General features: G+C 46.5%; 7 protein-coding genes across 7 annotated transcripts; 2 read left to right on the top strand and 5 right to left on the bottom strand.

Annotated features, from left to right (window-relative positions):
- Window positions 1-548: 548 nt before the first annotated feature.
- Window positions 549-1,361, bottom strand: N7446_006134 (N-terminal protein methyltransferase; the record flags this gene model as incomplete). The annotated part of the gene is made up of 1 exon (XM_058514882.1): window positions 549-1,361. The coding sequence occupies one exon, from the start codon at window positions 1,359-1,361 to the stop codon at window positions 549-551; it is 813 nt and encodes a 270-aa protein (XP_058372060.1).
- A 1,579-nt stretch (window positions 1,362-2,940) lies between these two features.
- Window positions 2,941-4,123, bottom strand: N7446_006133 (uncharacterized protein; the record flags this gene model as incomplete). The annotated part of the gene is made up of 5 exons (XM_058514881.1): window positions 2,941-3,056; window positions 3,119-3,181; window positions 3,242-3,299; window positions 3,361-3,915; window positions 3,983-4,123. The coding sequence occupies 5 exons, from the start codon at window positions 4,121-4,123 to the stop codon at window positions 2,941-2,943; spliced, it is 933 nt and encodes a 310-aa protein (XP_058372059.1).
- A 906-nt stretch (window positions 4,124-5,029) lies between these two features.
- On the bottom strand, window positions 5,030-5,818 carry N7446_006132 (lactonohydrolase; the record flags this gene model as incomplete). The annotated part of the gene is made up of 1 exon (XM_058514880.1): window positions 5,030-5,818. The coding sequence occupies one exon, from the start codon at window positions 5,816-5,818 to the stop codon at window positions 5,030-5,032; it is 789 nt and encodes a 262-aa protein (XP_058372058.1).
- Window positions 5,819-8,430: 2,612 nt separating this feature from the next.
- Window positions 8,431-10,194, bottom strand: N7446_006131 (uncharacterized protein; the record flags this gene model as incomplete). Its single annotated transcript, XM_058514879.1, has 4 exons — window positions 8,431-8,593; window positions 8,657-9,552; window positions 9,607-9,770; window positions 9,993-10,194. 4 exons carry the CDS (start codon window positions 10,192-10,194, stop codon window positions 8,431-8,433), a joined length of 1,425 nt encoding a protein of 474 aa, XP_058372057.1.
- A 4,926-nt stretch (window positions 10,195-15,120) lies between these two features.
- On the top strand, window positions 15,121-16,771 carry N7446_006130 (Zn(II)2Cys6 transcription factor domain-containing protein; the record flags this gene model as incomplete). Its single annotated transcript, XM_058514878.1, has 2 exons — window positions 15,121-15,209; window positions 15,292-16,771. The coding sequence occupies 2 exons, from the start codon at window positions 15,121-15,123 to the stop codon at window positions 16,769-16,771; spliced, it is 1,569 nt and encodes a 522-aa protein (XP_058372056.1).
- Window positions 16,772-17,631: 860 nt separating this feature from the next.
- N7446_006129 (FAD-dependent oxidoreductase) lies at window positions 17,632-19,073 on the bottom strand (the record flags this gene model as incomplete). Its single annotated transcript, XM_058514877.1, has 6 exons — window positions 17,632-17,975; window positions 18,045-18,420; window positions 18,484-18,587; window positions 18,662-18,765; window positions 18,849-18,986; window positions 19,045-19,073. The coding sequence occupies 6 exons, from the start codon at window positions 19,071-19,073 to the stop codon at window positions 17,632-17,634; spliced, it is 1,095 nt and encodes a 364-aa protein (XP_058372055.1).
- Window positions 19,074-19,729: 656 nt separating this feature from the next.
- On the top strand, window positions 19,730-21,238 carry N7446_006128 (uncharacterized protein; the record flags this gene model as incomplete). The annotated part of the gene is made up of 2 exons (XM_058514876.1): window positions 19,730-19,874; window positions 19,941-21,238. The coding sequence occupies 2 exons, from the start codon at window positions 19,730-19,732 to the stop codon at window positions 21,236-21,238; spliced, it is 1,443 nt and encodes a 480-aa protein (XP_058372054.1).
- Between the last annotated feature and the right edge of the window lie 1,442 nt (window positions 21,239-22,680).

The raw sequence follows: 22,680 nt of genomic DNA, 5'->3' as shown, positions 1-22,680 counted from the left end.
AGGTAATGAGAGATTCCTTCACTCTCATCAAATGGTTTAAAGTCAATGAAGAGTAACGGCGGGGTCGAGCTCAGCTGAAAGCCACAAGTTATCATTTGGCTGCGGCTGAAGCGCCAACCTTATACAGATTGAAATGGGCTTAAAAGTGTGGTGCCCCTGGAATGTATAAGTATTTCGAGGTCATCGCGCACGCAACTAGTCATTAGAGTGGTTGTGTGCATGATGAGTCCGTCTTACAATTTTACGAAATCGCATGGTTGGTACTGGAGGGCACAGATAAAAGCACAGAAAAGCAAACTAAGATATTTTCGAGCCATTCAAAACCGCACATGGGCTGTGCACATGGGATTGATGCAATTGTACAACAGAAAACCTGCTTTTTCACCATGTCGCCAGTATACACTCACTCTAAATCGCCAATACACTCATAATCAAGCATTGCCTCAATGTGGTGCCAGTCGCTTCTTCCTGTAGTGAACTTAGCAGGGCTGTTTGAACTGATTCGCTTCAGCAGACGACAAGAGTGATATGGATGGATGTAACAATGTTCATTTTTTTGGTCGCAACGCGTACATTTTGACCGGTAAGAGTTTATATTGCTTCGGAAATCCAGTTTGCAGCTCGGACTTGATCACGTCCATGCCAGCGGCATTGAAAATATCCTTGAACTTTGAATCCATCCTTGTGACACTGCTGTCCAACTCGTCATACATGTCTTTTCCGAGGGGATCAGTGGAGAGGTTTTCCTTTACCACCATGATTCCGGAGTCTTTCAAACAGTCACGACATCTTGCGACGTATGCGACAAGCTGTGCATCTGTGAGATGTCCCACACACCACTGGGTCCAAATCAAATCGTATTTTTTGTGCGGGCTCCAATCCTGAAGACCAACGTTGTATATGTCCCCAACCACACCCCGATGACCCAAATCTCCTTCCTTGAGAGCTTGAGTAAACTTTTCTACTGGCTCGACAATATCCACCACCTCACAGACATCGCTGAGAAAACCCTTCGTCACGCGACCGACGCCCGCGCCACAGTCGACACCTAGACCGAGTTTTTGGTGAACGGAAAGAGTAGGAATTAATCGTCGGACTTTGGCCAAAAAATTTTTGGACCCTTGCAGCTCGATCCGTGTGTACCAGGGGAAGTTGCCAAGCATGGCTAGCATACCACTGGAGGTGGCAGGAACGTTGTTCCAATAATTTATCGACGTGTCATGGTCAATTTTGGAGTCCGCGGTCGTGGATTCATTGAGTGGTAGTCTGTTGACTACAGGAGATAGATTTTGGGGCATACTGCAGAGGAATTGAGAGATTCCGTTCAGGTTGGAGACCCGAGATTTTCGCACTTGTTCCATCATTGATAGCAAATCATGTGACTAATAAAGCCTGAGGCAACACATTCATGGCAAGTTCGGTATACACACAATCAGCAAAGTAGCGGGGATCCCTTTAATTATTTTGATTGATATTGCGAATCAAGTTCTAGTTTCTAATGTTTCTTTCAACCACTTACCACAATCAAAGGTGGACTCCAGAGGCTCTTTGTTCAATCCCCGTACCTCAACCAATTGTAGACCCTGAAGGGAAGAAAGCTCACGGATCGAATTTGAAATCCTCGCACGAAATTGTTGACAAATTTCTTCATCGAAAACAAAGCGCAAGTACCTTAGTCTTTTGAACAGCTTCAATATTTGCACGCATCTTGACCCGTGAAGAGAGGGTAAGCGCAAATCAACATCTGAAGAGGTTCGACATGGCTTCCAGGTCGCTGCTGCTGAGCCAAAATAATTCCAATGATTCCACATTGCTGCGCCCTATTTGACCAATGGAAAGTGCAAACTTGATAAAATCATCCATATCATCGAATTTGAAATGATTCGATCGATACGCAAAGGGAAGTGCGTTAACACATCCATTTATTGACGAGCAGAGCGCTAAATTCTGACTCAACGCAAAGTTGAATCCACTTGAATCTCCAATTGATCTCGGGAAAATATTCCCAAGAAATTCGGATGGGCCTGTGTGTTTCTACTCCTGCTTTTTGATAGCGAGTTCAAGGATACTTAGTCGAAGTTCGTGCGGAAGTTTCACCAGATTGTCGCAATCCATCTTGGTGGAATCTCTTTGATGCTGTCTTTCGTTGAGTTATCTTCAAGTCAGGGAGGGGCTGCGAATGCCTTTGCATTTGATTTAACCCGAGACGCCTCGATTTCAGCCAATAAGAGAGAGAGGCGCAATCCAAACGAAAATTGAACGTCCAATAAGAAAATGTAGTATCCGACATCACTACAGAGCTTCAAGGTAATCGTGGCTTCTTCACTACCAAGCGACTGTCAATCGAAGAGGGACTGAACAAATGGGAAGGGTGGTTTGGCGCTCCTGTAGTTCCTGCCTTCGATGTTCGTGTAGCTCTTTTTTGCCCATGAGACCGTCGGTATAGTTGTGACTATGTTAAAGATTATGAGATAGAACCCATGGAAGTTGAATTGAGTGTGTCATTTTTGCTTGTAAAAGAGGCGAACTGAGAAATTAAACAGGCTCAGGCTAACGTATCAAGAGTCTTTTTACAAATATCCCTGATTTGGATCCATCTTCGTAGTAGGGTGGCCACCTTCCGGTCTTTCAAAGAAGGCAATGGGTCCTTTGAAGACCAAACCACTCCTTTTACACTGTCCTTGCCCTCTAAACCATTAATTGCCAACAGGCTTTCTTCCCAATAAGTTTTGACCCATTTACGGACCCATTCTGTTGCTTCTTCAGAGATACAGCCCGACGATGGTAGACCAAGAACACATTTTTCCCAATCTTCACGTGTCATGCATTTGAAAGATGCGACAATACCTACGCCAAGGCTGGGCCCAGATGAGTTTATCTCGTAATGTCTGAGGCAGAAGGTAGATTAGCTTTAAGTTCCCCTAGCCTAGGGAAAGAGGATTACCCATAGTATCCATGAGCGCGTAGAGCCTCCTTATCGTCGAACGTGATGTCCTGAAACACAACGTCATCCAAATAAACAGCGTCACTTTCATTCCGATCCAGGAAAAAGCCATCTATGCGCGCTCGGGTTAGTATACGATTTAGCAAAAGTGTAATATACAGTAAATATACTCACATTCCACAAAAAGGTAATCATTGGGATGTGATCCGTAGCTCATGAACACCTCATCCCCTTTCTCTAAATTACCACGTAAGTTGTCTGCCCCAGTATAGCCGATCATTAGGGAAAAGCCCTCACCATGACGAGCAGTGGCTCTAAATGTAGACATTTGTCCGTCAAAAACAACTTCGCAAGGCTATTTCACTGTGTTAGATCAATCTGCGGAGTGTGAAGCATGCCAAAGAGATGCTACTCACCGCATTGTCCGCATGGTTAAGGTAATCGCCAAAAGGTACCAAACCTATGGCATCATTCCAGTCATCAGGAGGCTCTTTGCCAGGACTGACATAATAAAAGCTTCGCGTATTCAGTATAAGCCAATGGTATGAAAAAAGGCTCCAATCCGTGGTAGGAAACACGGATAACACATGTTCCCAAGCATCATGAAGCCGCTTCTGTTGTTTTCCCAAGACATTTTGGTACGTATCCTGGTTTGTTAAATTGCAAGGAAGGTTGGGAAACTTATTCCATTGTCCAGATGCGGAAGGGGGCAGGGTGATATGCCGTTTATCGTAACCCCCCGGGCTTTCAGACCACAGAACCGGCAAGGACTCTTGAAAATGTTGCCGAGAAGGCCAGATCTTACGCCAGGCAGCCCAATAATCCAGTAAACCCGCATCTCCGTGTGTCAGAAATGCGGCGAGGATCCCATGGATGGAGGCTTCGTGCGGAAAGCGATCGACAAATTCTCTCGGAACGCAGTCAATTGTGAGCATTGTTGACACGGGAACAGCAATCATAATCTCATTCGCCTTTATAACGTGCAATTCGTTTAGCATCTGCCCGAACGATGCTAAAAAAACCTCCGGTGTGGCTCACCTCTATCGTTCTAGTCGCGATAATGCCCATACCGCGTCCAGGAAATCTAACAGGGGCAACTCCGTTAATTTGGATACCATTAAATAACGCCCATTGCAAGAAGTTATGGTGGTTAACATCAGATTCTTCGTCCTTGGCCATCTTTAAATCAAGAAAGGCCGGCGGTTGCTGGATTGGCACATCCCTCCTGGTCGAGGCTCAGTTATCATTTGTTTTCACGTGGTATGACTACTGTATTAGTAAGCCCATGCCATCACCCAATTGACTGTTAGCGGGTCCGGGGTCAACTGGGTGCCCCACACTGTGCTCACCGTCGATCTGTAGATTTCCGCTCAGTCACCTCCTTCATAATCATCATGATTACTGTGTTGGGAACATTATTCCCCTTGCTCTTTCTAGTTAAGGACAATCAAGATCTTCCAAGACCCTTCAATTTGTATGGGAGTGGGGCCATACAATAGTGCATTGACGTCGATGGGTTGCTTACTCTGCAGGCAGCTGAAGTAGATCGATCAGCTTGGCTGGTTGATTGAACCAGCAGGTTCCAGAGGGGCAAATTGAATTGAGTGAAAGAAACTGAATAAAGACCAGCCCTGGGCGCAGTCAGCCAGAGACAATACTAGATTCAAACTGAGAGGTAGTGGAAACAGTAACGATGAAGCTCAATCTTGTCACTCTCTGTGCCTGCCTGCCCACTTCCCATCCTCTCCGTCGGAGTGAGCACACTTAGGAGTGAAAGCGTCTCCTCCTTAATGTCGGCATGTCGACGTGCTATATGTCTTCGATGAGATTTTTCTGCTGATGTGACCTAACTGCTAGCAACCATTTCGCTCAATTTGACTGTCCAAATAATGTTCTGGCCTAAAACAACCAGCACGTCGCCCGCTAAAGCGAATTGCACAATTGCAGTTTCCACTGGATCTCTGGTAAAATATTGCGCGTTAAACACGCCAATGACTTTTCCATCAGGATTCCGAACCACGATGCCCTCGCCTTCCCCTGTCCACACTCTACCCTTATCATCAATCCGGATCCCATCTGGGGCGCTCATTCTGGCCACTCCAAAAATTTTCTGTTGGTCGGTAACATGTTCGCATTCAAGTCGTACTTATAGATCGCAGGTGAGCCCACTTCGGCAGGAAGCCCCCACGCGCCGCTGTTGTGTTCGCCGCCAAAATCTGTAACCCAGAGCGTCTGCTGGTCTTTCGATGGACAAACTCCATTCGCCATAGGGAGCTCTGTCCGACTGATCACCGGTAGCAAAGTTCCCCTTTGCGGATCGAATCGCCACAGACCCTGTGGCAGACGCTCTTCGGACGTGGCCACGCCTTTAGTAAGAGGCAGGATAGTCATGAACAGGTAGGAATAATTTGTCCCAGGTTGCGTGACCCAGGCTAAATCATCGATAGAATCAAATTTGAGGCCAAAGTATGAGTTCAACACTGTCTCGACATGGCCATTCTCCGGATTAACGGATACGACACCGCCGGGCCAATTCCGGGAGTCATCGCGTAGACACGTGAAATATACTCTTCCCTGGTGGAAATGACCGCCGTTTGGGTTTTTGAGAGGCTCAGAAGACGTCAAATTCTTGATAGTGTTGTCTCGGAGATTCAGGATCTCAACGTGGGTTGGCCCATCGTTGATCCATGTTGTGTACCACACCTCGTTGCGACTTTTTATCCAAACGCCTGCTTCGGCGGCAAAATTTGACTCGCGCTCTTGCACTAATTTGATAGATGGGCTTGGTCCAAGAATATCGAGGAATTCGTCATCATATGAGATGAATGGCATGTGCGCAGCGGATTGCAACAGGTCATTGACGGTCGTATTCATTGTCTTTGTTCCATTGACAAAGCTGTATGATAGATTCGCCGTGAAGGGTGAGGGGAGCAGATACATGTACTCATCCGGGATGGATATGACGTTGCTGTTGCTCGTTGCAGAACATAAAAGTGCTAGCAACACATGAAGAAGAAACAGAGAGTGTAAACGAGGGCGATTCATGCTGATTGACGTGAGTAGGACTGTTCAGAGATTTTGGGAGGAACAGTGAAATAGTCGAATAAAGAGACCTTGGGATTTACGGAAACAATCTGCTAAGAAAAAAAAACACAATCAAAAGACGGGATATTTAATAAGAATTGATCGCTCCACCTTAATTTATTGTGCAGGGATTTAGAGATATGACATTTCCAAATTCAAAAAGGCGCAGTTGCTTCCAAAATTGGCCACCTGGATATAGTCGGTAAGACCGCTAGTAAGCTACCCTCAGTTAGACACAAACATTTAAGGTTCAATATAATCTGCTTACAGTGGACCAGCCCACACTTCATACGAGCAAATCAACCGTGAAAGTTCCATCTAACTAGTCCTCTTGTTACAAGGTCCGTATCCTAATATAATACCGAGAAGTCTACTTTGGCTCTTTTTGATCTATCTCTGTCTTGTTCCAGCTTTGAACTACACCTTGCTGGTGCATCTCATTATTTTGTAGACACTGGTTTATTTAAGGCACCCGTGGATCCTCGGTCTATGATTGTTCCGATTAACATCAGCATGAGAAGTCCAGATTTCTATACATATTTTCCACTCTCGTTGCACTCCATTTAAGTATTCTGCAAGACCAGGCTAGTACCGACCATGTCTATAGAATTTCACACCGAAAAAGAAATCCCCTAAAACAAAACAATTCTTACTGGAATTCAGGGAACTCTTCAGATGTCCAAATTCTCCAAACAAGCCTTTCCCCGTTGACTGTCCCACTTCTCATTATTTCTAAAGCCTTCGTAGCCCTCTCAAGAAGCGTAATCCCGTCAACCACCCGTTGACTGTTTGGCTCAATAGCACCTCCCGCAAGCAGCGCAGGCATGATGTCGCGCTGGAGATACTCTTTTAAAAAGACACTCGGTCCAAGTATATGGTTAGGTAAAAGCGTTTGTTCGCAGTTCTATAGAAAAAGCTTATCTTTTCATAGCTGTAGCTTACAACGTTAAGCACCTTGACTCCGTGTGCCCAATCTGCTTCCGGAAAAAACATCAAAAGCCAAACTGAGGCTTGGCTCGCGTTTATTCACGGATGGGGCGTTGACAATGACCGGAAGTAAGGCAGCTACAACTGACCCTGGTTAAACTGCAATCTTGAAATAGGAAGCAGTGAACCAAGCTTAGGGTTCACGCAATCAAAGACGCAGATCCTACTTGATTTATACTCCGTTTCAATGAAATCTTTGAGAGAATAAACCACCGCGCTATGTTGATAATAAAACGCATGCCTCGCGCCGTACCGTTTAATCTTATCATGATGGCATAGAGAAGCCGTGGCAAGAATATTGCTATAACCCCAATGCTTCAAAATCTATATTGCGTATTGACCGACGGAAGTAGATGCTCCCCATATAAGAACCAAAGTGTCTTGTTCTCTAGGAGTGAAATTCTCCTAACGAGGCCACTAGAGGTCGATACCGGCTTTGGGTTAGGTTTTGGGTCCTAACCTCGGACCTAAGACAGGTTTAAGGTTATACTATGTGACCTAATAAACCCCTAGGTGCCAAGTAGGTAATAAATATTATAAATATACTAAGATTTTATACGGAGTGAACCATTTCATCGCTAATAACCTGCCGAATAGTTTGGACCAACTAGTGGCTAGCAATACCTATCTCACTAAGTTCTAGCTGCCTTCTATTCTTAAACAAGTAAATTCTTATTAGCATCTTCTTTTAAAGCATCACCTTGCTTATATAGAAAAGAATATAGGAATAGATAGTCTAGCTTGATAGCCGATCAACTCATATGCCCGTTAATTATTAGTAAAGTCTATTATAGAACTAACATAGGTAAGCAGAAGCGATATTTTCTTATTACATCAAACACTTATAACCTTTAGTATCCGCTTATTGCAGTACCCTATTCCGCTGGTAGCTTAATTAGGCTAGCGCGACTTATCTTTCTCTGCGTACACCTTTTATTCCTGTAAAGAATAATTTAACTTTAGATGTATTTGATCTAGATCCCCATCTAATAATATTTAAATCCAATTGTTCCTTATTCTTACATAGTGCAGATCAAGTGTCTTGATTGACAAGCAACCGGTAACCCATCAACTTGTAGGATCATAGGATGATCTCTAGGACCATGCCGGTGAGCGGTATAGCCTAGGCCTAGTCCCAATACTCTAAGGCCGCAGAAGGTTAAGTGCTCCCCCAACCAAATGTAAGCTCCCCGTCACAAAAGTCTGCATTCCACCTTCTTGGGCACTGATCTGTTTGGCGAGATTCAATGCCCCCTCAATAGTTGGCTCGCTTGAGACTGCAGCTTGACTATCGAAGTCTTTCCACAATGCAGAGTATGTAGCGCAGAGATCTGGAAAAGGTGTTTCGGGCACTTTGAGGGTTTTATCTGTCACGGGAATAATTAGCTCGTCACCTGTCTAAACAACTAACTTTGTTACTTGCCTATTCTCGTGGACCCATCGATTCTCTCCTGGTATGTGGTGAAGATGACATGATCTGGCCTCACATTGTATTCCGAAAGAGCATGCGCCAGACATTCCATTAGCGCCACTCCATCACGTTCCTCAGAGAAGTGGCTGAAGATAAGAACACGACACCTAGATCATATAATGCACTTTTAGTCGACTGAAGACCCGAAGGAAACAAGCTGGCCAACTAACCTCCGCGGATTCAGGGCATCGACGTTATTTGAAAACCATTCCGCTGCTTGTTTGAGACTCAGAAGGTTGTGCGCCCCATCCAAAAACCATTGAGACATCCCGTCTTCTATAACCTCGAATCTCCCGAGCCACGAAAAGTTGTCGATGCCTCTAGAAATATCGTCGGAGTCCATTGTATGGCCAGGTGCTTTGAGCTGTAAGAGCGTTCTAGCTAGCTCAAGGGCTAGGGAGGAGTTGAGTCGCTGTACTGGGACACTCAGCACCCTGGCATTGGTAGGAAGAGGATTATCAGTCGGAACGAACGTCAGACTAGTCTTCTTTTCGGCGGCACGATCACACAAGACTTTCATGGGTCCTGCTTCCTGTGGCACCGAGAATGCAGGTGCTCCAGGCTTGAATATTCCTGCTTTGTGCCAAGCAATGCTTTCGATTGTAGGGCCTAGCTGCTCAACGTGGTCCATCCCAAGGGAGGTGATCCCTGTCACGACAGGTCTCTGTATCACGTTTGTGGCATCGTACTCCCCGCCATGGTGAGTCTCAAATATTGCAGCGTCAACTTTTTCCCTGATGAATGTATGGAAAGCTAACAAAGCCAAAAATTGTAGGTACCGAGGCTGTCTCGTGGTTTCGACGTCCTGTCCTAAACCGAAAGATGCAAGGCTTTCCCACACCTCAAAAAAGTATTGCGTGAAAAGATCCTCCGTTATTGGTTGATTGTCGATCTGTATTCTCTCTCGGATGCATTGCAAATCTGGGGAGGTATATAACCCGATCCGCTTTGGAAATCCCGTTCTCAAACCATGCGCATGGAGAAATGAGCGAGTGAACGCGCATGTACTCCCTTTACCCTTCGTCCCAGTGATATGGATGATATTAATGTCGTTGACATCACTTTCCTAGGCCTAGTCAGAATGACAACCGTACAAACAAGATCCATTTATCATTCATACCGAGTGTCCCAAAATTTGCAGCCACTCTTTCATTCCAACCAAGCTGGGTACACCTCTCACAGTTTGGTTATCGTTAGGAATCGCTGCGTCCTGAAGGGTACGAGATAGCGGGGGGTTTTCGGTCGGGTTTTCCGCCTTCGCGTAGCTAGGAGTTTGAGGGCATTCTGTGTATTTTTAGATAGGACGCTATATATATTTGTCTGGAAATAATACCTCGTAGCTGCGCTTCATAGGGACGGTGAGCTAGAATACACAAGTGGAAGATGGGTGGTTGACTTTGACATGAGTGTTATCGTGGAGTAAGATATCTGCTCCTCTCGGCTGCGTGTCACTTATCGACACGTGATGTTCCTCGTGACCTCTTCCACATAATCAAACGGACTCACGCGGTAAAAAGAGTAGACAGGTCTCTACCCAGCCGTATTTCCACTCCGTTAATTCCGCTTTCGCCTCGATAAGCTCTCCTTGGCGAATCAAATTTCCGGAGAAAGAAATGGTTAGGTCCCCACGCTGAGTATTGAATCTCGAGTAAGACCCAAAAGCTTTGGGCTGGATGTAGCGGTATCGCGCGGAATCTGTAGGGCACATTCCGACTCTCGCAACATTCTTGACATTCTCATAACTAAGCTGTCTCTATATAAGCCATACGTTTTAGATAAGAATCACAATCATTCTCAATTATCTTTTTTGGTAGGGCTAATTGCTTCAACCTTCCACTTTACCTCGGAGAACCGTGACGCGGCAAGGAGAGTTAATGCAAGTTCGTGCCGAAAAGAGGTCTGCTCTCCGTGTTCTAGGCACATATAATCATATTCGAAAAGTATTCGACTCAAATGACAGTATGATTCTTCCGACTCTCCGTTTCTATAACTTCTGTCAGACCTCGAGTTCCGCACTATTAATAGTCGGACTTACAGTGGTTCAATGTATCTGTTCCTTGGGATCGCGTGGCAAACTAGTAAGATTGCTTGCCATCGCCACATACTCACATCCGATGGCGGCAAACGCTGTACTGCACAGTACTACACCAGAGGGCGTATAGAGAAGGTTCGTAGCCTGTTCAATTCCTTGTTGCAGGAAATTAACGAGAAAGAAAACAGCTTTTCAACAGCATTATCGAATCCAAAGTCACCCTATATAACCTTTGTCAAACATTCATCCCTTTGTTCTTCGCACGGATTTCGGTCACCTCAGCATCACTGCCCCACCGTTTCTGGGAAGACGAGCCTCGATGCAAAATCATCTCAGGGATAGATGACTGGTCCGGAAACGAGAAAATGAATAATGGTAAGTAGCAGCTGGTGAATCATGCTCCACTTGCTTGAAATTGATCTCCCACACCGTGAGGATGGCTTGATCAGTGTCTCCAAGACGAGTCGGAAACCGCAACAGGTCGTTTCGACGAGTCATATAGAGTTGATGATATTTTCCAGGAGTTCTATGCCTTAAGTGTAAGAATGCTCCTACATGCACCAAAGCAAGGGAAGCAATTTAAGAAGGTCCGCAATGTTCCTGGCTTCTTCTCCCAGTATGTGTAGGAGTCGGATGTCAAATCGCTCGAGGAGCGAATGTGTGGCGTCTTTCAGTGGAAAGTGGTTTTGTCACATGACTTTCCTCTGCTATTTCACCAATGAGCCCCTGATCTCGGGTAGTGAATATGACGTGACCCATGTTCATGACTCTTCTCTTGAATGGTGATGTTGAGTTTGAATCATAAAGGATAGCAATTCCGTTTCTTTCTTCTCCACTCATTGTGCAATTGTTTATGTGAACGTTTCTGTTGCAATAAAATGGTCTGCGCTTTGCAGGATTTCAGTGATTAAAAGGAACCTAGAAGTACACAATAGAGAGGGAGACACGTGTACCACTGATCAAGCAAGTGTCTTTTAATCGCATTAATCCAACACACACGTCACACTTCGAGTGCTAGAAATCGCGCGTGCCCAATTTGATGCATGAAGCGCGACGGCAGTGCGTGTACCAATCAAGCTGCTACCCTGCTTGGCTTTTGTTCAAGTCATTTAATTGGCATTGGAGGACTGGCCTTGGGCAAACAGATATTGTTCATCGGAATTTTCAAGTGACCATAATGTCGAGTATCTCCCACTTCCCAGATGTTCAAACAAATGCGGTTACTATGTCTCTACGCGGATGTAGAATAGTACCCCTTTGGACCTTGTAGCGATTTCTTGACGGGTTGTTGGGTTTTGGGCGGGTTTTGCGGTCTACTGTTTGTTGATTAATCGGCACCTCGTATGCATTGCTTCTAAATATTGTTGAAGGCGGTGACACAACAAGCTCCTGTCCCTGTCATTGGAAGGCAAACGTAGTTTGAAGGACCGGGCCGGCCCGCGCCACGGATCTCTTGGCGGCGGCTGGAATAGGAATATTTTTTTGCACGAGCTGGCATTTTGTTTACGTTCTTTTTCATCTATGAGTAATATCCTAATGCAACGTATACTAAATTTATCTCCACTTCGCAGTAAATCCAAATCTAGTCTCAAATTTATCCTATAATGACGGTATCTGTTCACGGTTCGGGATTCAAGCTCCTAGACTCTGCTTCTCTCTAGACCAGAGGTAAGTGCTCAGGGATCATTAAATTATATAACGTCCAAATGGGAGAAACCTGGTGCCATTGTGTCGCAGCACAGAGTAGTTGATATATGGGTTCAACCAACGGAAACACAAAAGACTCTGAATTACTATAATAGCTCCTTTCTGGCAATTTTGGGTTGTCAACGAACGCTGAGTCACTAAACAGCTTATGATAAGAACTTTTGATAATAAAGATCCAAAACGTTCAGAGTCAGTCTATTTGGTTTCCATCTGGTGTCACGTATGTAGTCTTGGACCCAACAACTGCATTCACAGCACCCTAAAACATAAGCATGCCACTGCTTCAAGTTCACAGTCACACCCTCGATGCCGACTCTAGAACCATCCCATTTTCCCACCTGGCAAGCGGACGGTGTCTCCAGGCCTTACGGCAGGTGCCTTTTCTGGTGGGTTTACAAGCCATACGGCATGTTGGTCTTGTCCAGGAGTTAAAGCATTGCTCTGAGGCTCCAGGCCGATGTGTACATCAAACTGGTAGAACTGATCGCTAACAGAGCTGTGGTGCTGCAAGTAAGCGGGATATTGTATACTGGTAGCGTAGAGGCGCTGGTATGACTGCCCTTTGGTGCCCATATGTTTGGGTCCTCATAGTAACCTTGTACGTCATTGGCCCCGCCTGTAACTCCCAAGCTATTCGACGTCGCCCACTGGCACTTGTATTTGAGCCCAAATGCTGATGTCGCAGATAGTTAGATCGTTGTTACGCTTTCGCGCGGATTTACATACAGGTTGAACCATCTGACGACTGTACTATCATCGCTATACCAAGTCCCTCGGCGATTGCCTGACCTAACAGGAGTTAGCGCGGAGACATCAGGAGGAGGCCATCTTGCGTAATATCCGAAAGTAGGCTACTGACTATTATTAAAGGTAACGGGGAGATATGAGGAGACTGTTTCCAGTGTGGGTTGGAAAGCCAACTGGGAGCTTGATTTCGGCCAACATGTCAGCAAGAGCTTCGATCTGTAGAACTGTAGAGTTGAGAGAACTCACTGGTTGGTTGGTCAATGGTTTGGGGTTTGGGGGGTATATGGCTGCCCGCCGGAAATAACCGCATTATCTTCATAGGGACTGTTGACTATATACGAATGATTGGTATCCCAGTTGTAGATATTGACAGCGAGTGAACGTGATGTCAACACAATTCGTGACGAACATGAATAGGACCGCCCCTGCCACGATTCCCATTCCAAGGACGGATACTCCAGCCACCATTGCCGTCCAGTCCACAGCAGTGACAATCCCGTCATCAATAAGCTCATCACCTGCTGCTGCTACAGTATCCTCCATTCCACTGGATGAATCCTGAGACGTCATGAAGCTTTTCAGATACTTAAAGACAACCGATATCACAATAGTGGAAATTATAGAGGCTGTGACCTCTATGGTAGTGTCGCCCCAAATGCGATTGGAGATAGATAAAGTCCGCCCACTGGATGAGTATGTACCAATTTGTGCAACCTGGGTGACCTTTGTACCATTAGAAGTTCCAGAGCTTCCGGAAACGACCGAACTCCCAGAACTCCCAGGCTCCGCGGTGTAGGAGGATAGGCATAAACCCACATGTACCCATCAGGATTATCGGAGTGTCCGGAAATTGACATGGAGTAGATAGTATTATCACTACCATTTTGAAATTTGAAGAAGGCCGCATCCTGCTGATTTTGGATGTTTTGATAAATCGGGTTCAAATCATTGGCTGCCATAGTGGTGCAATTCTGAATCGTGTTGTAGTCCCCAGATTGGTAGGCCTTCTGAAGAGCGGCTGGTGCGTACCCAGCAATACCACTCGCAGGCGCGTCTCCCTCATTTAGCACTGAGAGAAACCCAGAATTAGCATCAGTCGTCCGCTGCCGGTCAACACAGCCCTACCTTCATCCTTCAAGGCTCTTTTACGTATCACGTCTGGCACGTGGTCGAAGATCAGTGTCACAATTATCATACGAATACTGCATGAAACCGGGTCTATAGATGATCCGACGGCATAGCTTAGTAACTAGGATGGACCCATAAATAGTGGAAAATAGGAGTAATACAATACAGAGTCATTTACACCTCCAATTGGACGGATACAGTCGAAATCGTGACAATCAGCTTTGCGAGTCCACTGACTATAGTGTTGGTGTTGAATCAATAGAGTATAACTGCGCGAGGAGAATATGCAGGGATAGAAGGATGTTCGAGGGAGCTCTTCAGTCCATAAATAATCACCTTACAATGATCACATGATTGAATAAATCACTGGCGCCACAATACGTGGAAGTCAGGTGGACTAAGAACTGCAAACAATTACAGCTGCGATGAGGTCACCAAAAGTAAACTGCAGAAGAGGCAAGCATCCAGCACCGGAGTTGTGTCTAGATCATACGGATATCGAGAACCACGATTTGAAGCTAATAGCTGCATCTAGTAAGCTGCGGGCTAGGCCTCACCCCGCCATCGAGCGGACGGCACGCCCTCTGAGGATCCAAGATTCTACCTCAAACATCACACTCTGCAATTTGAGGGTTTAAGAGACATCCAACCTGAGCAGTAGTCCGTTCACCAAAGTTGAAAAAAGTCGAGATAAGAACTAGACACAATGCCGGGGATAAAGCCTCCCGGTTCAGATGCTCTGTAGATCTTCAGATTTCGTCTCCAAGTTGAAGCACTACCATCACCATCCGTATGAATATTGAGAAAGCCACCCCTTAACACACAGCAAGTTCGACCTACCAATCGGGATACATGGACAAATTCAGAACTTCCAAAGGAGCATGCTAGTCTCCAGTTTCTCCAGTCTCTTCTCTTTGGCAAAACTGCGCGGTCGATCACTGTGAGCCTTACATAATCGCCAATTGAGGTTGGTGATCATCGCCCTCTTCTTCCTCTGCTTGCTTTTTTACTTCTTCCGCCATGGCTCAAGTGTTCTACAGTGCAGACGAGAAGCCGAGGAAAAAGCGCGCCAGTCGCCCTAAAGTGCGCACCGGTTGCGTGACTTGCAAGTATGGCCCCCGATGGCCCCCTAGTCACAACCCAACAGCCACCCTGATCGTCCAAGTGCGGGGCTCACTGACAGCTCAATAGAAAATTTCACAAAAAATGCGATGAAACCCATCCGATCTGTCTAGTCTGTACCAGATACCGCCGAAATTGCGAGTATTATGAGACCCCCGACCGACGAACTCGGGCCTCGCGTCTGGTGAAGAACGTGGCGCCTGAAGGCGCGGTAGCGTTGGTTCCCCAGGTGCCCGCGCATCAAGTGGACCTCACCACACAGGAACAATATTTTCTGGACTTTTTTCGACGAAGTACCTCGTTCCAATGTGCAGGCTACTTCTACGATGAGTTCTGGCAACGATTGGTTCACCAGGCCAGTGAAGACCAACCCGCCATCCGTCATGCCGTCATTGGTATGGGTTCCATGAACTATCATTTTGTCCGATCAAGGGCTGGTCCCAGCCCCTGTGATCAACAATTTTCTCTGCGACAAATCAACAAAGCAATTCATTCTTTACAACGCAATCTAATCAAAGAGGGGATGGGTCGTCTACGAGTGGAAACTGTCTTGGTTGCTTGTGTCGTGCTGGTCTCGACCCTGCTTTTCCAAGAAGATGCTGTCTCGGCTGGTCTACACCTCCGCTCCGGTTACAAACTGTTGGAGCAATACTTGATGGAGAATGGCAACCAGAGTGATGTCGCTGCAACGCTCACTAGGGCTTTTGCCGGTACCCATATGGTCTGGTCTTCCTTCAATAGTAACGCGGTCCTCACTGGCGACCAACTGCCGATCCCTCTCTTGCTTCCTCCGCAGGCAGGTGCCACCGATGAAATCCAGAGGGCAAATGACTTGATGGTTACACTGGTGCGAATACTCTCGCATCAAAATAATGCTCACAGATCCAGCATCGAGTCGGTTGGCCCGACAGCTGAAGTAGACCCAGCTGATTTCGTGGGCAAGCTTCTAGGACTGCAGGGCCAACTAAGAGCGTACCGTGATATTCATAAACATCATTTAATCCAACGAGACTTGAACGCACTGACCATCCTTGAGCTGTGGGCCGAACTTCTTCCAATTATAGCAATGGTTGAGACTGGGCCAGGACCGAGAGAGATGCAATATGACAACTTCCTGGAGCACTTTCAGAGGATCCTTCAGTTGGCCGACTCGGTCCTGATGTCCGACAATATCGATGCACCCACATTCTCGGTCAACTTGGGGGTCATCCCACCCCTGTGTCTTCTCGCTTTTAAATGTCGCGACCCCTTTGTTCGACAAGAGGCGCTCTCTCTTCTCCGTCGTTCCCGCCGACAAGAAGGAATCTGGTCAACAGGATTGACAGCCTTGGTGGTACAGCGGGTTTACGAGATTGAATGTGCGGGCCTTAGGCCGGGAGATCTGATCCCCAACACATCTCGCATCAGATGCATGCATGTCGACGTGAGGACCACTGAGTCTCGATTATGCATCCTGTATCATACGGCTCGGGCGTGCCAAGGAGATGATTGCAGACACCTTGACTCGTGGGAAAGCGAATGGTTGGCATATAAATTCGGTCATTCGTAATTGACTATATGAATTCCAAGAATGTATGATGTGCTGAGGCAGAGCATCGAGGAGGCATATTGGGAAATGGGAGCCTCCAAAAGCCAACTCGGATAGACCAGAAAGGCACATTATCGGACAGGCATGGCGTACGTGTTGGAAGGCAAAGGCTTGTTCCAATTGCTTCGAATATCGCTCGACCAAGCCAATACCGTGTTCGTTCCATCTTGAAGTGTAGAATGTGGGATAGATAGACCGGCGCGGCGTGATAACTGCCCCTGCTCACTTATGCAAAAGCGCGCAGACTGGGTGGATGCTAGCTCAAAAGTGCAGTTATATTTTGAACGGTCTCTAATGGTAACTTCTCCGTGATGTGACAATAATCAATTGGCAATGGGGTTTGATTGTGGAAGACGAAACAAACAGTCTATGTCAACATACTAGGTAACTTATGGGGTCTGTTCATATAAAAAACGGCCTCCGACTCTTGGAAGATGGTCAGAGCTCCACTCCCGCCAAGATGGACCCCCATATCAAAAGTATTTAAATCCTTACTGTCTTGTAATCCTGCTTCCACGGATAATAGCAAAATTAATATAGTGTGAGACCATTATTATTCAAGTTCGTTTGTTATCTCACTGGTTGATGGTCATTTTCAGTACGCCTTCCCAATTCCTGTTTCTCGCCTCTCATCGGGTGAAAGAGGCAGTGTCCTTCACCAATTAATTATACAATTATGCATCCTGATGAAGCATTTTCACTCTGAGAAACTCAAGCTTATTCCCACTCCATGTAGTTCTAGGTCCTCTCTTGCGAAAATAAGACACTCACTTGAAAATAGGCAACCTAACAAGAAGACGGTGAAACCACTCAAGGGAGTATCACAACTTTCCCTTCGCCTTTTCCTGTAAGACATCATTGACCAGTGTCACTGTTTTGGCTGCGCAACCATACGATGCTTGGTACCCAAAACCCGCGTGGCCGTAGTTATGCACCACGGAGAGACCATTCACTCGCTCCTTTTCGACGCGTGGCCCATCATCTCTGAAAGGACGTAGTCCAACCCCATGTCGGATAATATCCAGCCCTTCAACACCTTGTCCTTTTTTCACAAGCGTAGGGCATAATTCAATGGCCCTTGTCATGATCCGGACAGCAAGATTAGAGTCCGGCAGTGGATCCCAGTTGTTCTTCTGGTATGAGCCTCCCAAAATCGTGCCACCTCCTATGGTAATGGCGGGTCAGTCATCAGAGATTCTTCTTGAAATAAAAACCGGTAATTATAATGCTTTACCTGCAGCTCGAGCCATCATATAAGCAACCTCATCTTCACCGTCATCGCATCCGGAGACCGAGTACATCGCCAAGGGATCGTTACGGACAACGACCACCTGTCCACGAATTGGGTAGAGTGTGTCATCTTGAACTCCGCCCAGGGTCTTTGAAGACAATCCAGTGCAGTTGACAACTGCGTCGGCTTTCTCGCCCGAGTGATGTGCATACCCTGCTTCAGCCACATGTTTGAATGTGTCCCTTTTGAAAACGACTCCATTCTTGCAACATTGACCGAGCAGCCAGGGTAGGTAAACTGCAGTGTTGATGCACACTGATGTAAAGCGCGAGCCATTCTTAATTCCAGGGCCCAGCTTCTCTGTTGGGATATCTTCAAACTGTTGTATCCCGTTTATCTCATGTAAGTTACTGGTATGAAGAGAATGTCCAGGTTTTCTTACATTGTCCACGAGCTCTTTGTACCACGGATCCTTCTGGACAAGCTCTGCAAACCACCGCCCTGTGGCAGAGTTGGCGTCTTTTTCGCGGCTAAAGACAAGTGTCGCTGTTCGTATTTATAATGAGTCAGTGCCGTATCATTGCTAGTTATCATCCGATCAACTTCGACTCTGCACATACGTTGGAAACAAATGCCCGCCTCGGGATGTTCCTCTGCCAGTTGTTTTAGGACTGACCAGCTGGCTCGTTCCCATTCAGCGTGAGCCGTGTTTGGCTTTCCAACTCTGATTCAATTCAATACAATTAGTGCCTCGGTATTCCAGGAATTTCTATTCACGCAAATTGTATTATACTGGAGAGGACTCACGGAAAAAAGCTCGCACCAGCCCATGGGGAGCAATATTCAATATCATAGTCTCCAGGCATATGTTTAGCCACTACCGTGATCTCCTTTGAGGGATCCTGGGACAGAAGCAACGCCGTGGTAAGTCCAGAGACTCCCGCACTAAAGATTGTCAGTATACCCGTACCCATGATAGGTCAATTACAATATAGAGACATACCCCAGAATTACAATCCTGCCAGCTGCCATATCCGGAGATGCTTTCTATGAAAGAGAGCAATGTATAATTTGAGATGGGACCGAATCTGGATAAACCAAAGGGAAAGACTGGCGAAAGATGAGGGGTGGCTATAGGCGATATGGGAATGTGAAACCTAAAGAGGCATTGATATCCGGAGCAGCAAGGCTGGGCAGAGTCGAGTTTACCATGGCCCATACTGACTCTGTAGCTCGGGAGGGCTGTCAAGACCTGTACTGGCAGAGTTTAGACGCGGGGAATGAGGCTTCTAGAGTTCAGAAGAGAGGAGAAGCGCAAATGATTGGCTCGCGATAGCAAGCACTAGGTGCGTGATGACACTAAACCGGTCGATCAAGGGAAAATATACAGCGCGCTCCGAGAGCGCGCTTTCAGATAAGGCCATTGCTTAGAAAGGGATAGTTGGTTGGTCAAGACTGGCAATTGGCGGGGAAGGGGTCTTTCCGCAAACCTTGGAGAGTTTGATTGTTGAGATAAGCTTCAATTCTTGAGTACAAGAAGTCTCTCTTTTCCTTATACATTTCCATCTTTACAATTGTGTGTTTCTTATTACCGCCTCATATTCCCGTCTTTGCTGATGTTCATACCAACATTAGTCCACCGACAGGATGTATTGAATTAGAACAAATACAAACACAATACATACAAGATGACTATTCATTCAGAAAAAGAATCGACAAGAGATATTGAGGCTTTACCGGGGGATGATACCCTCAAGGGGCAAGTACTTGCCGTGACGGAGGGGAGTACACATCGTGGCATCAAGTCCAGACATGCACAGATGCTCGCCATCGGTTCGTTTTTACTATAGTTAAAGTCAAACTTGCCTTTTTTTTCTTCTTTTCTGACCCGTCTACCAGGTGGTACCATTGGCACTGGTCTGTTTGTTGGCTCTGGTCAAGCCCTACAGTTAGCGGGGCCTTCAATGCTGCTCGCGGGTTACACTACTATCTCGATCCTCGTTTACGGAATGATTACAGCCACAGCAGAGATGAGCAGTTATCTGCCTGTTACCGGATGCTCAATGGCATACTATGGAAGCCGCTTTGTCTCACAGAGTCTCGGATTTGCTATGGGGTGGCTGTACTGGTATTCTTTCGGGATCCTTATCGCCTACGAGATCACTGCCGCCTCCCTTGTCATTGATTACTGGCCCAACTCTGTTCCCATTGGGGTATGGATCACGATTATGCTCATTGTGATTGTGGGGTTGAATTTCTGCCCGGTCCGTTACTATGCTGAAACTGAATTCTGGTTCGCGTCCCTAAAGGTCTTTATGATCATTGGATTGCTACTGCTTTCTTTCATCCTCTTCTGGGGCGGGGGACCAGATCGCCAACGCCTGGGCTTCCATTATTGGAAAGACCCAGGGGCGGCAAAAGAGTATCTGGTGGGGGGTTCTGGCGGGTTCTTTTGTGCGTATTTATACGTGACTACGTTCTCTGTCTTTGCATTCAACTTCGCGCCAGAGCTCTTGGTCATCACAGCAGGCGAGATGCAAGATCCGCAGGGAAATCTCCCCAGGGCCGCAAAGCGTTACTTCTATCGCCTTATTATCTTCTACATTGGAGGCGGAGGCTCATTGGCAGTTGGTGTAATATGTAGCAGCAACGCTTCAGGGCTGACAAACGGTACGGGCTCCGCGGCTTCGCCTTGGGTAATCGCCATCAAGAATGCGGGAATACACGGTCTGGACAGCGTTGTCAATGCTGTGATCATCACGTCTGCCTGGTCATCCGGAAACTCTTATTTATATATGTCCAGTCGAGTACTCTACTCACTCGCAATCAGCAAGAATGCCCCGGGGATCTTCACTCGTTGTAACCGATGGGGTGTTCCGTATGTTGCGGTTTCTGCCTGCTCAATCTTCGCTTTACTTGCTTATCTAAACCTCAGCAATAACACCAGTGAAGTCTTCAACTGGTTGATAAATCTCACCAATACTGCTGGATTTACTTCGTGGGTGTGCTGCAGCATCATCTTCATACGTTTTCGTGCCGCCTGCAAGGCCAAGGCATCCCCACTTCCAGCCTACCTTATACTTCGATCACTCAACCGTGGATGGCATGGTTATGTATGTTCATGTTCGGAATTCTCTGCCTATGCAACGGATTCTCTGTATTTTTCCCCGGTCACTGGTCTGTCTCTTCCTTCCTGACGGCGTACCTTGGGTTGCCGGTGTTCCTTGGCATTTATTTCGGCCATCGTCTTTACGCTTACAAGCATCCTTGGGCTTACAAGCCCGAAGATGTAGATCTGCAGTCAGGACTAGACGCCGTGCGGGAGTTAGCCGTGGGAAATGGCGGGACAAGTGAAGAGGCTGATATACCTAGATTGCAAAGATGGTTGAACGCAGTCAAAGTCTTATGGGAGTAGTACAGAGCATGGGGCCAAATTCCCACGGCTGAGTTTGAATAGTTTTGTATAACGGTTGAACAAATGAATGATGCTAGATTAAGTCGAGAAAATTTGACTCCCCTTCCTTTGCCTAGCGATCAATCAAAAGGGCGATGGAAGAGCTTGTGCAATAGGGACTTGTGCGGCAAATTGGTATCTCAAATTTCAACAAAGCCCAGACAGAACAAATCTTACGGGATGCACGGATCTGACCTGGACTCAAAAATGATCCTTTCTTTAACAGACTGAATTCGTGGACCGGAAACTCGCAAACGGACTCGGAGTCATCGCTTATCCACCTCTTAGGTATATGAACCCTATGTACCATTCCCCGGGCACGCCTCTTTTACAAGACCCATTCTTAATCCTATTGCGGAGATAAGGGATTTTGGTGGCCCAGCTCGCACTTGCATGATATATACACCGCGGTGTAACGGTCATCCCAAAAAGCGAACATGAAGAGAGAGTTTTGGAGAACTTTCCAGGCGCAAGACATTCGTTCGTCTGATGATGATGTTCAAGCTATCAATGCGTATGATAAAAAGACCCGGTTGCTCAACCCCAGTGATGCCTGAGGAGTAAAGCTGTTCGATGGGTTGGATGGTGTCTAGCTTTTGGGCAGGCAACTTGGCCGTGTATGTGGAAATGAGTTCACAAATTGACTTCCGATTTGGATGTTAAATATTATCACTTCATGCTTTCTTGAGCACCGGGATCGCACAGATACGCATCCATCGTTGGGGCCCTTCCTAAGAATTCCTTCAAATTTTCCATCTCGTTTTGACTTCCTCCATGTGCCAGGATCATATTTCGGAATCTTGGGCCAACCTCACTGCTCAAAAGTTTCAAGCAGAAGTTGGAATGCCACATATCAGCAGCCAAATTGCGAGTTGCTAGAAGACAAGTTAATAAACAGCGTGCAGCTTTTTACTGACGAATTGGAGATATCACACTAGAGACAGGAATAATACTTCCATTCTTGCTCCCACATGTAACGCGACGTCGTGACATGACCATTTCCTCAACCAACCCTACCTTCAGGTCCATATAGCCGGGTCTTTCCCCGCAATCTGTTGTAAACCTCACCAATATGGCATGATTCAATATGCTGCTGAGTCTCGGGGCAATGGGTTTGCCTGTCAAATTTGCTGAACGTAACTTGTCTCAGAGTAAAAATTCCTTGATTGACCTGCCGGGCTGCTA

The sequence above is a fragment of the Penicillium canescens genome, assembly GCF_028828765.1.
Source record: "Penicillium canescens strain IBT 15451 chromosome Unknown utg000004l_segment0_segment0, whole genome shotgun sequence".
Classification (NCBI taxonomy): domain Eukaryota; kingdom Fungi; phylum Ascomycota; class Eurotiomycetes; order Eurotiales; family Aspergillaceae; genus Penicillium; species Penicillium canescens.
This window is presented reverse-complemented; position numbering and strand designations above follow the sequence as displayed.